The 12,863-nt window shown below is 43.6% G+C and overlaps 1 protein-coding gene across 4 annotated transcripts in view; it reads right to left on the bottom strand.

Moving 5' to 3' along the window:
• ttll5 (tubulin tyrosine ligase-like family, member 5) overlaps window positions 1-12,863 on the bottom strand; it is a 90,803-nt gene that overhangs the window by 16,904 nt on the left and 61,036 nt on the right. For all 4 annotated transcript variants that reach the window (XM_020488036.2, XM_020488037.2, XM_031828980.1 and 1 more), the window contains 2 exons: window positions 9,405-9,603; window positions 3,791-4,011 (listed from right to left, as the gene is read on the bottom strand). In XM_020488036.2, coding sequence (XP_020343625.1) covers window positions 3,791-4,011; window positions 9,405-9,603 — 420 coding nt within the window. The remainder of the gene's footprint in view (window positions 1-3,790; window positions 4,012-9,404; window positions 9,604-12,863) is intronic.

Below are 12,863 nucleotides of genomic sequence, written 5' to 3'. Positions count from 1 at the left end.
ATAAGAGTGATCGACTCCTGTACAGTACATTACCCAGAGAGATCCAGAGATAGTGCAAAAACAAACCAATGCTGTTCCACATTCATTGTTGTGGAGAGTTCCACTGATATACTGTAGTGCCCTTCACTCTTATTGTAAGAGCATTGTGAAGGCCAATTCTCTTACAGAGTTACAGTAATGGCATAGGGATTACTGGCTCCTATTACAACTATGGATACATTGTACGTAAGCGTGGTGGTTTGCTATGTGCTGTCCATATGGTCTGGTGGGGGTCCCTTGACACTCCAAGAGGTTAAGTGTTTACTGAGTGCTGGGACACATTCCTCTACCATGGTAGCTGTCCTGGATGACGTTTTCCTCAACACTGACGCTCCAAAAGAACACATACGTCGTAGGGTTAGCTGATAGTTGTGGTGCCAGCTGGGTCATTTGTGGAATTACCTGTGTTTTTAAATAGAAAAGTCATGAGAACAGGTCTCATTGTGACTGATACCGTTTCATAAAATGGGTGACCAATTCTTTCCAGCAAGTACTACCAATGTGTATAGGGCACTGTCTCTTAATAGAACACACAACACTGGCTCTCACAGAAACAGACAACACAGGGACAATGTGTGTATACAGCTCCTCAGACTAAATCATTATGGGTGGAAGGAGGACGTAAAGCAGGGGCCAACAAGCCTGTAACTCTATACATTAAATGTGCTAAGCATTTTTTGGGGAACAATAAATAAAGCTTAGCTGGTATTAACCTATCGCCCCATAACAGTGGCTTGACAAAGCAGCATTAACAAGGTAATGAGGGCACACACTGCTTCCTTGTAGGGGCTGCACAGTTGTTCCTTCACACAACCACAAATAGGACTGGCTCACTTAAAGTGCGGCATAACTATACAGGAAGCAACCCTTTAATATTTGGAGAAAGCTTGACCTCTGGGTTCTTCATATCACTTTGTCAACAGTCTCTCACTTCTCCACGTCATAAGGTGTAGACCGGCAAACACCGCAGTATGGAAGGGCTTAATATATTGAACACGTATCTCTGCATGGAGTATGCACCCACAGTTAGACGTTTTGGAAATAAATGTAAAGCCTTGTAAAGAAGCCTTTTCTTTCAGAGGGGCTTGAGTGGATTTTCCCAGATAGACTATGAAATATAGGAACAAGGTTGCCTATGGTTGTGTGTTTCTTTGTGTATGGTGGAAGCGAGCGTTTCTTTATGTTATCTGGACGTCTAACCGGGGGGGGGGGGGGATTAGTGTTCATTTATAAACAGAGTTTTGGCAGCGTGATGTGTTTATAGTATCAAGTCGTTCCTACAGCTGACTAATAGGCAGCGAAGGCAGCAGCCAGTCTGACAGTAATGGTTCTGCTGTAATTGTCACCCTATTAAGAATGCCACATGACAGCCTGGGTTTCCGTAGCTACAGCTGCAAAACCCGCCAAGCCTCACAAACACCAAACACAATCATTTATTTGTGTTACAAATTGCTTTCAAATTTGTAACTGAAGTCATTCCCAGTTTGCAACCATGTTAGGCCAATCGACACTCTAGGGTCCTGCCCTACTGTATGCCACAGCTACAGTAACAATTTGGTTATGCAGAAAAGCATGACAATTGGGCTATGGGTGAAGTTTAGACTTTGATTGACGTTGTCCATAGCAATAGACAAGCCTTGATGCTTTGGTTTCATTTTAGGATATCTCAGAAGCAGTCATTGTTGCGAAACTAAGCTTCATTTTGGTCCATTCACATTCTTTCGGTCATCTCTCTCATCAATTAACATATAATGAGACAGAAACTAATTCTGACAAAATGTACTGACAAGTCTGTCTAATCAGTGGCTGAACAGACTTGGCATTTCCTCATGATGTTCCGCTCTGATTGGCTGACAGGGCAGCTTGGTGGTGGGTCCAGTGAATTGGCTCTTCTTTCTACATCCCAGCCCTCGGCGAGAGAGAGAGGAGACAGTTTGGCTGCTCCAACATATAAATCCACTCCCCTCTTTATTTGACTCCCAAACACAACTGCTAATCTTGATCCTTATTACTCACTTTCCGTTCTCCAACAAACCCAAAACTACATGTCATTCAGATCCTAGATTCAATAACAAAGACTAACTCTCTGTGTCCATCAATGATGTATTGTTCTGTAGGAAAACAGGCAGCAGGGGCAACATTTTGAGATAAGTATCAAATGTAATGTGTTTTTGAGTTCAGCAGTTGGGAGGGTGTGTTTTGAAGATTAAATAACCTTGAACATTTCTAATACCTACAGTACAGTGATTTCATGTTGGGGTGGATGAGCTAAGGCTACTTAACCAAGGTATTGCGTTGCCATTGGAATGAGTTTAACATAAAGAGAAACAACTTATTATCCATTTCCTGTGAACAATCATCTCATCTTTTTTAGACAGAGGTTTGCTTTCTATCCGTCATTCTTTGTTTCCCTCTCTTCTTTCTTTTCTTCCTTTTTTCCATCAGTGCATTTTTGGTCTAGAAGCTTCCGTTTTTCCCACACTCTCCCCTGTCACACAGGCCGACCACAAAAATGCAGGACAGTGGAGAGTGTGAGGAGGTTCTGGAATTCCGCATGTAGAGGGTAAACACAGTAACTGCCAGGAAGACACACAGAGAGGAGCAAACATTGCACCTACCCTGCCCTAACCGACCTTGCCCTACCCTGCCATAACCGACCCTGCCCTACCCTGCCCTTAACTATTCACTGCCTTCCCTCCCCTCTGACCATGTCAAGAGTCCAGGAGAGCGCTCCTCACACATCAGCAACATAACACAACCACATCCCTCTGGCCTCCTGCTCCCTAGCTGGCCTCAGCCGCCACATCAAAGCTGCTATCTGCTGAGGCGGCCACTAAGGCTTTGTGTCATTAGGCAAATCCTTGTACCCCTGATGAAAGGCACCAACACGGACCCTCTGATACAGACAGAAAGACAAGTGACATGCACACACACAGACAGAGATACAGTAGGAGCAGGCAGGTAGAGCAATGGCTTTACCATACAGTTCTATAAATATCCCTAATATCCCTAAATTCTAAATGGCCCGGTCCATATAAATCTCTCTGATGTAATACTAGAGAAGAACACATCATGGCTAGAGGGGGTGGAGGTTGAGGAGAGGAGAATGACAGAGCTGGGACCACTGCGCCTCACACTGGGGGAGAGGTGCCCTCCATCGAAGCCATGTGCTTTAAACAAACAAGCAACCATATCACTGAGTTTTGCCATTGCTGTGTAATTTAGCCAGATGTTGGGTAATAAAGTCATACTGCAGCGTGGGAAAGTGATGGCAGTTTCAGGCTTCGCTCCGTTTGCGCTCTCCCCAACTTTTCTTTCTTTCTCCATTTTTCCTCCTCTCTTCTTCTGTTAATCTCCAAACAAAACAGGGTTTAAACAGCGCTCATAAATAGGGCCCTGCAGTTGAACCGCATTGTGTTTACTGAGCATGCAGAAATCAGACCTGTGATGAGGTTGTTTACGGAACAGGCAGATACAGCCTGAAGCCAAGGGACTGGTACTGTTCGCTCCACGCTTCATGTAGGCCAGTCTAACTCTCAGTTCCGTTTGAACTCTCTGCTGCTGCTGGACCCTGGTTCACCCCTCCAGCACAGCCATAGTCCTCTAGACCCACTAGCTTGCCATCACATATACTGCATATTCATGTCATGGTCCAGTCAACGTTTCCACATTACAGTGGTAATAATGAACTTTCTAATAAGAGACTAATGAACAGCAGCATCCCAGAGGCAGCTCTAGCCCCAGGTCTTACTTGCTGAGGCGCTGGGTGGCTGTCTTCCTGACCAGGCCCTCCCTGGCACTGCTGGGTGGTTTGGGGTTGAGGATGTGTCCTGGGCCTGTGCAGGCATGGCTGTGGTTCTGGCGGCCTGGGTGGGTCACTGGTAGACTGGAGGAGGATGGGCCGGTGGGAGCCTGGGGCCAAGGAGCCGTCACAGGATAGGGTGGCATCATGGCCTTAGCAGCCAACATGGCCTAAGGAGCAAAAACCACACATTTAGCTTCAGATTCACAATCAAGTTAGTTATGACATTACACATAAGAGGATTTATACAATAGGGCATCATGTACCTAATCCCCTACCTATATCAGGGATGGGAAAGGCTATCAAATTGTAAATGTGCTCAGTACAACCATTAAAAAGATCAGACTTTGATTTCAGCAAAAAAAAGTTCTGCCTTCTAGGTGATCTAAGGTCAAATATCATCAATCTAAAAGACAACTACATCAATTAGCTTTGAAAAAAGTGCTATCCTTTATCAAAACATACTCTACATATTTTGAGGTTGGAAGCAGTGCAACACAAATTCTTCACATTTCATACTTGTTTAGACAAGATCTCTTTAATGGCTTCTAGAAACCTGGTAAACAACATGTTCATCCTGACATAATATTTAAGAACTACCGTTTACCGGTTGCCTGTGTTGCTGGGGAATGCTTCACAGACATTCTTTCCAGATCTCATGTCTATGCTATTTTCTCTGCCACTTTATATATCTATCTATCTATCTAACAAGCTAATGGTTTTCCAGCTTCCCAGCGCATGATTTCAAAGGGCCGGCAGCATGACAGAGAATATTTTAGTGTAATTTCTGTGTTGATAAATGAGAAACTGAATTTCCAGGTTGGAGGGTCTGTGGTTGTGGAGCAGTTGAGCAGGGCCAGGGAGGGCACCTTTATTTGGCTGCCAGGTGGCCCCAGGCCAAGCCTGTGGAGGAGCCGCGCAGTCTGCACCCAGTAACTGGAACAGAGTAGAGCACCGGAACAGCGCTCTCTCTTTCTCACACACACACACCTATGCTCCCCTGGATACAGTTTTATATTCAGTTAAGCCAAATACTTCAATAAATTCTGCCACAAGGCAGGGGAGGTGAGTGCCGGAATGTGGAGAGCGCTTATTTCAATAAGACCAAAACCTGCAATGGTTTTTCACATGTCATTACAGAGTAGGGTCAAGGCATTGACTAATTCCTGACCAATGGAAGGACACAGTCTTTCTACTCTGAGCCAAAGTGAATGAGCCTTAAGGCCATGGAACACATGGAAACACTACAGAATTGCAGGGTGTCTGTTAGTATAGACTCCCATTCAAGTCAAGCTGGCGAGAGAGACTGAGGGGCAGAGCAGAAGGAGAGGATATTTAAGGGACGGTTCCCTGATTGGGTGGTGACTCAAGGCGCACAGTCAGCCCTCCCATGAGCTCAGTAAAAGGGCTGTTTGTTAAGGGGAGAACAACAGGTTGGCTCTCTTAACGCTGTGCCCTTTATGGCATATGATTACACACACACCAACTAATGCTGCAAACCATTTCCTGCAATTTCGCAATCAGGGGGAGAGATGGTCCCTGCACAACCCTACCTGGTAATCGTGGATGGATGGATGCTGTGAGTGGCTGGCTGAGAGTGGTTGTGGCTTGGTGAACTAGTGAACTGTGCTCAATCAGCGAGCTGGCGATGGGAGGGGAGTGGACAGGAGCTGGGGGGGATCACTTTCAAAGAGAGTCTTGCGTAACCCAGCCAGTCCGGGCCAAGAAAAACATCCCCTCAATTGCATTAATTACACTCAACCTAGACGTAAAAATGATGATGAGAGCAACTGCATTACATCCCACCCCGAAAGGTGTATTTGTATTTATTATGGATCCCCATTAGTTCCTGCCAAGGCAGCAGCTACTCTTCCTGGGGTCCAGCAAAGTTAAGACAGTTCATACAATTTTAAAAACATTACAATACATTCACAGCACAGATTTCACAACACACTGTCTGCCCTCTTGGCCTTACTCCACCACTACCACATATCTACAGTACACAATTCATGTGTACGTGTGTATAGTGTGTATGTTAACGAGTGTGAGTGCTTGCATCTGTCTGTGCCTATGATTGTGTTGCTTCACAGACCCCGCTGTTCCAATAAGGTGTATTTTTATCTGTTTTTCTAATCCAATTTTACGGCTTGCATCAGTTACTTGATGTGGAATAGAGTTCCATGTAGTCATGGCCCCATGTAGTACTGTGCGCCTCCCATAGTCTGTTCTGAACTTGGGGACTGTGAAGAGAACTCTGGTGGCATGTCTTGTGGGGTATGCATTGGTGTGCCAGTAGTTCAAACAGACAGCTCGGTGCATTCAACATGTCAATACCTCCAATAAGTAGTGAAGAAGTCAATCTCACCTCCACTTTGAGCCACGAGAGATTGACATGCATATTAATATTACCTCTCTGTGTGCATCCAAGGGCCAGCCATGCTGCACTGTTCTGAGCCAATTGCAGTCTCTTTGTGGCACCTAACCACATGCCTGAACAGTAGTCCAGATGCAACAAAACTAGGGCCTGTAGAACCTACCCTGTTGATAGTGCTGTTGAGGTAGATCAGTGCTTTATTATGGACAGACTTCTCCCCATCTTAGCTACTGTTGTATCAATATGTTTTGACCATGACAGTTTACAATCCAGGGTTACTCCAAGCAGTTTAGTCACCTCAACTTGCTCAATTTCCACATTATTTATTGGAAGATTTAGTTGAGGTTAATGGTTTAGTGCATGATTTGTCCCAAATACCATGCTTTTAGTTTTAGAAATATTTAGGACCAACTTATTCCTTGCCACCCACTCTGAAATTAATTGCAGCTCTTTGTTAAGTGTTGCAGTCACTTCAGTCGTTGTAGTAGCTGACATGCATAGTGTTGAGTCATTCGCATACATAGACACTTAAAGCCAGTGGCATGTCGTTAGTAAAGATTTTAAAAAGTACGGGGCCTAGACATCTGTCCTGGGGAATTCCTGATTCTACCTGGATTATGTTGGAGAGATTTCCATTAAAGAACACCCTCTGTGTTCTGTCAGACAGGTAACTCTTTATCCACAATATAGCAGGGGGTGTAAAGCCATAACACAAGTTTTTCCAGCAGCAGACTATGATGAGCTGCACTGAAGTCTAACAAAACAGCCCCCAAAACAGCCCTCAATCATTTTTTAAATGTCCTTCCCTATAAGCGTGCCGAAAGTCTGATGTCAATTTGTTTACTGTTAAATAGCATTGCATCTGGTCAAACAATTTTTTCCAAAAGTTTACTAAGAAGGTTAATAACAGGCTGATTTACTGGCTCAAATAGCCGACCAAGGGGGCTTTACTATTCTTAGGTAGCGGAATGACTTTTGCTTCACTCCAAGCATGGGGGCACACACTGTCTAGTAGGCTTACATTTTAAATATGGCAAATAGGACTGTCAATATCGTCCGCTATTATCCTCATTAATTTTCCATTTGAGTTGTCAGACCCCGGTGGCTTGTCATTGTTGATAGACACCCACACTCACATTACGGAATTCAAAATTACAATGCCTTTCTTTCATAATTTGGTCAGATATACTTGGATGTGTAGTGTCAGCGTTTGTTGCTGGCATGTCATGCCTAAATTTGCTAATCTTGCCTCTAAAAAAATATTAAAGTAGTTGGCAATATCAGTTGGTTTTGTGATGAATGAGCCATCTGATTCAATGAATGATGGAGCCGAGTTAGCCCTTTTTCTCAAAATGTAATTTAAGGTGCTCCAAAGCTTTTTACTTTCATTCTTTATACTATCAAAATAAAGAGAGTCACACACTCCATATATAAACTCCCAGTAATTTATTGGGTAACTCTATTTTAATAATTTATTCGCCGTTAGTCAGCACCTCCACACAAATACATTTTTCTTGGTGTGTGTAATTTATTTGCCATTGCTTTTGCCTCATCCCTCAACCATACAATTTTTCAATTACTCATCAAGCCACTGGGATTGAACCGTTTTTACAGTAATTTTCTTAATGGGTGCATGCTTATTAATAACTGGAATGAGCAATTTCATAAATGTGTCAAGTGCAATATTCTTTACATCAACAACATAGGAATCACTACAAAACGTATTGTATGACCTCTTATACACTATATTAGGCCCAGCCTTTGGAACTTTGGTTTTCCGAGATATGGCTACTATATTGTGATCACTACATTCGATGGGTCTGGATACTGCTTTCAAGCACATGTCTGCAGCATTAGTAAAGATGTGATCAATACATGTTGATGATTTCATCCCTATGCTGTTTGCGACTACCCTGGTAGGTTGACTGATAACCTGAACCAGGTTGCAGGCACTGGTTACAGTTTGAAGCTTTTTCTAGAGTGGGCAGCTTGATGAAAGCCAGTCAATATTTAAATCACCCAGAAAATATATCTCTAGTCTCTCCCCAGCCTCCATTCATAGAACGGCTCTACAACAAATGCTGCAAGAAGAATAAACACAGATTTTCTGTCCAGATCTCCTTTCAAAGCAAACCAAGAACCAATGTGGGTTTATTTTCCAGTTTCAAAATTATATATAGTGTCAAGTAACCCAAGGCATTCAGTTTAATCTCATTCAGCAATGGCAGAAATCGCATATGTCACGACTAGTCAAGCAAGACTAAAAGGTTTTGTAACTATAACGGTTTAGAAAAGTTATGCCTCAGAAAACAGTTTCAGCATTGTAATGGGAACAAAATGAATGTAGAATCTGATATGAGCTGTGAATGATGGGATTAGGCTTCTTATTCAGTGTAGAATCAGTGGCATTGCCCTTGTGGGCAGCCAGCCTTGATTACTTACCTTCCAATATAAGCACAGACTCAGTAGAACAAAGAGTTCGCTTGGTGTGAGAATTCATGTTTGCTTTCAAGAAACGAGCTCCCTGTGAGGATGTTCCCACTGGACACCATTTTGTTCGGCGGTTGGAGGAGAAATTCCCAGAATAACTTTGCAAGCACAAACATCAAGGCTTTCCTCTACGGGTGATGGGGGAGCTTTTGGAGAGTATCCCCATTGCTTAACAAAAACAAGCAGTTGATATTGCCCAGACAAAAAGAGATGAGGGTTTTCCTGATTTATAATTCAATAGCACTCAAATACCCTACTAAGTGTTTACATCTATGCTTTATTTGAGTAAGAGGGAAAGATCAAGGGATGGAAAGGGAGAATTGCAACTTCTAGTGTTTCTCTGAACCCCAATCAGAGAAAATCACAAAAAGTCTGTAAAATGGTTTTGACACAAAGCTGAACACTGGTTCCAAGGATTGGATTGTGTGTAACTTTCAGCCCAGTGAGAGAAGGAGCGTTTCTAATACACTCTCACCACACTGTATATACAGTCTTGCAGGGTTTCTAGTCTGGGTCTACCTGAACATGAGGTTCTCCACATTCAGCCTGTGGTTTACAGGAAGGCATGGTTCTCATTTCGTTGGGCTGAATAGTTCCAAGGCAACCAGAACTACATAGCAGTGATATTTTTCTCTAAACTCCACAGCCACATTTACCCTACCGTTCGGTCTGTGGTATTGTGGACTGCAGCTCACTGACCTGGTGGCGGGTGCGACTCTGGTCAAGCAGTTGGCGGGACTGGAACTTCTGCTGCTGCAGCTGCTGGATGGCGAACTGGAGCTGGTAGCTGCCTGGGATGGGCTGGTAGCGCTGCTGGGGGCTGACGCCTCTCACCAGGTTGTAGGCACTCTGGGTCTCCCCATCCCAAAGACCCTCCTCATCTCTCGGCGCCCTGGGGCTATGAGAGCAAAAGAAATTAGATCAAAATAGTTCCAAAGTGAATGTGTACTGTATGCTTGATAAATTAAGAACTGGGCATCTAGCTTTTACTGATGCAAAAGGTTAGGCTCAGACAGCAGTGGAACAGAAATAACAGCAGTGGGGAGCCATGTAAGTATTTAGGCCTACCATCTCATCATCAGTCACTTGACTATGCAACCAAGACTGAAATGTAGTGTTAGCTCATGGCCTATTTCCCTCCACATGTTGAGTAGTAAGACTGAACAACAAGTAAAGGGGACAAGACAGTGTGCGGCACCCCAGCCGCTGCACCCAGATGCCCTCCTGTCAAAACTGACCAATCAAAGAGGCAAAGCAGAGAGCCGACCCGTGGCAAACATGGGGCACTTAGAAAACATTGAAACCTCTCCCGCCTCAGGGCTCTCAGTGCATCACGTTCCATCCGCATCTCAAAGCCACAACCTGGAAAGACAACCTTTGAACGGCTCCACACATTTGTAACTGGATTATCTTTCACTAGGACTAACCCTTTCAGCCCTTTTGGCCCCATCTAAAGCAATGGGGGGGCGTCAGGGCTCGCCCCTCCAGCACAAGTTCACTGCAGAGTCTGAAAAGGAAGGCACCCCTTCAGCCAAAAAGCAATGTTCTAAAGAGCAGGGGGCTGAGAGAAAAAATGGAAAGAATGAAAGAGAGATAAAGAAATAGAACCCCTGAGGATGAAGAGCTGTTAGAAATTCCTCCCATACATTTAAGTCATTTAGCAGACACTGTTATCCAGTGTGACTTACAATTAGTGCATTCATCTTAAAATAGCTAGGTGGGACAACCACATAGTCATAGTAAGTACATTTTCCCTCAATAAATTAGCTATCAGCAAAGTCAGAGCTAATAGGGGGGGGGGGGGGTATGTTTTTTTTATATAAGAAACATAGATAACATTGTAATAACATTTGTATACAGTAAAAGTTAAATAAAATATTATCAGACTTGAAATAACACAATTCACCAGGACATTTTTAGAACAGAACTGAGATAAGGTCTAAAATTAGAATTCAATTAATCTTGAATAACAATGCACGCTGCGGGAAAATAATCCAGTGTCGCTCACACAGGCTACATGAAAAATATTCCCGTCCGGCGTAGCCAAACAAAGACACAAGGGATCTGAAAGTCATGTGAACGCGCTATCCGCCCGCTCATTTCACGTAATGGCATGTATATTGCAAAAACAACTGGTGTGACCCAGAGCCATTGAAACTTTTTTCACCCTCTTCTGCTAACAAAGGTCTGTCTGTGAACCCTTTAAGACAACAGAGTCCAAATGACCACAAGACAAAACAAAACCCTGATGGATGGTTTCGCCTCCATTTTTTAGTATTTAAGCATTTTCCCCAAAAACTATTCCAAGTACAGTATGCTTCAGTTAGTCTTTACCAATATCTCTCCACATGAGCTACATGGGAGGCCAAATCACAAATCCTCTGAGTCCCACATCAGGGGCCTCAGTTCCTGGCCATTCAATTCCAGCACAATAAATAACAAATAGGAAAGGGGGAAAAAAACTGGCACATCTGAGTTTCCCATCACTGGTACAGTACATGTGTGCAGTTGTAGCAGCCTGGAGCCTGCTCTGCCTGCCTGCAGCATGTGGGTGTCAGTGTGAACCCTGCTGAACTCACTGTACTGTAATATGCTGATATGACTTACAATAACACAGCAGTGTGAGCTGAGCACATGTGCAGCATCAATCTAACTCAGCGCCGAATGTGGGAAAAAGGCCGTTATGAAATGACATCATGCTGCTTCAGCCCACCATACCTCCAAGTCCTGGCCTAGCTGGTCAATGTGGACATCAGGCTCAGGGGTTCAGGGGTATTTCCAGCACCAGTCAAAATGTTGGACACACCTACTCATTCAAGGGTTTTTCTTTATTTTTACTATTTTCTACATGGTAGAATAATAGTGAAGACATCAAAACTATGAAATAACACATATGGAATCATGTAGTAACCCCAAAAAAAGAGTTAAAACAATCAAAATATATTTAAGATTTTTAGCCACCCTTGATGACAGCTTTGCACACTTTTGGTATTCTCTCAACCAACTTCACCTGGAATGCTTTTCTAACAGTCTTGCTTAGCACTTGTTGTCTGCTTTTCCTTCACTCCGCAGTCTAACTCACCCCAAACGATCAACTGTGTTGAGGTTGGGTATTTGTGGAAGCCAGGTCATCTGATGCAGCACTCCATCACTATCCTCCTTGGTCAAATAGCCCTTACATAGCCTGGAGGGTGTTAGCTCATTGTCCTGTTGAAAAAACAAATGATGGTCCCACTAAGCGCAAACCAGATGGGATAGCGTATCGCTGCAGAATGCTGTGGTAGCCATGCTGGTTAAGTGAGCCTTGAATTCTAAATAAATCACCTAGTGTCACCAGCAAAGCACCCCCACACCATCACACCTCCTCCATGCTTCACGGTGGGAACCACACATGTGATCCGCTCACCTACTCGATGTCTCACAAAAACACGGCGGTTGGAACGGAAAATCTCAATTTTGGACTCCATTGCTCGTGTTCCTTTAGTAGTGGTTTCTTTGCAGCAATTTGACCACGAAGGCCTGATTCACACAGTCTCCTCTGACCAGTTGCTGTTGAGATGTGTCTATTACTTGAACTTGGTGAAGCATATATTTGGGCTGCAATTTCTGAGGTGCAGTTAACTCTAATGAACTTATCCTCTGCAGCAGAGGTAACTCTGGGTCTTCCATTCCTGTGGCGGTCCTCATTAGAGCCAGTTTCATCAAAGAGCTTGATGGTTTTTGTGACTGCACTTGAAGAAACGTTCAAAGTTCTTGAAATTTTCCGGATTGACTAACCTTCATGTCTTAAAGTAACGACGGACGGTCGTTTCTCTTTGCTTATTTGAGCTGTTCTTGCCATAATATGGACTTGGTCTTTTTCCAAATAGGTAAAATATTTGTAGTAACCAAAAAAGCGTTAAACATGATTCCATACTTATTTCATAGTTTTGATGTCTTCACTATTATTCTACAATGTAGAACATAGTACAAAATAAAGAAAAAACCCTGGGTAGGTGTGTCCAAACTTTGGTACTGTATTTTCTCCCCCTTGTCCTCCATCTAGAGGGGCATTGATATGATAACTATGAAACACAGAGTACTGGAGCCTACAATGTTGAGAAGCAGAGAGCTGGTGGATGGGTTCAAAGTGCCAGTGTGAGTGCAGTGCATAAGTCC

Source organism: Oncorhynchus kisutch, linkage group LG7, assembly GCF_002021735.2.
Source record: "Oncorhynchus kisutch isolate 150728-3 linkage group LG7, Okis_V2, whole genome shotgun sequence".
Taxonomy (NCBI): Eukaryota; Metazoa; Chordata; class Actinopteri; order Salmoniformes; family Salmonidae; genus Oncorhynchus; species Oncorhynchus kisutch.
This window is presented reverse-complemented; position numbering and strand designations above follow the sequence as displayed.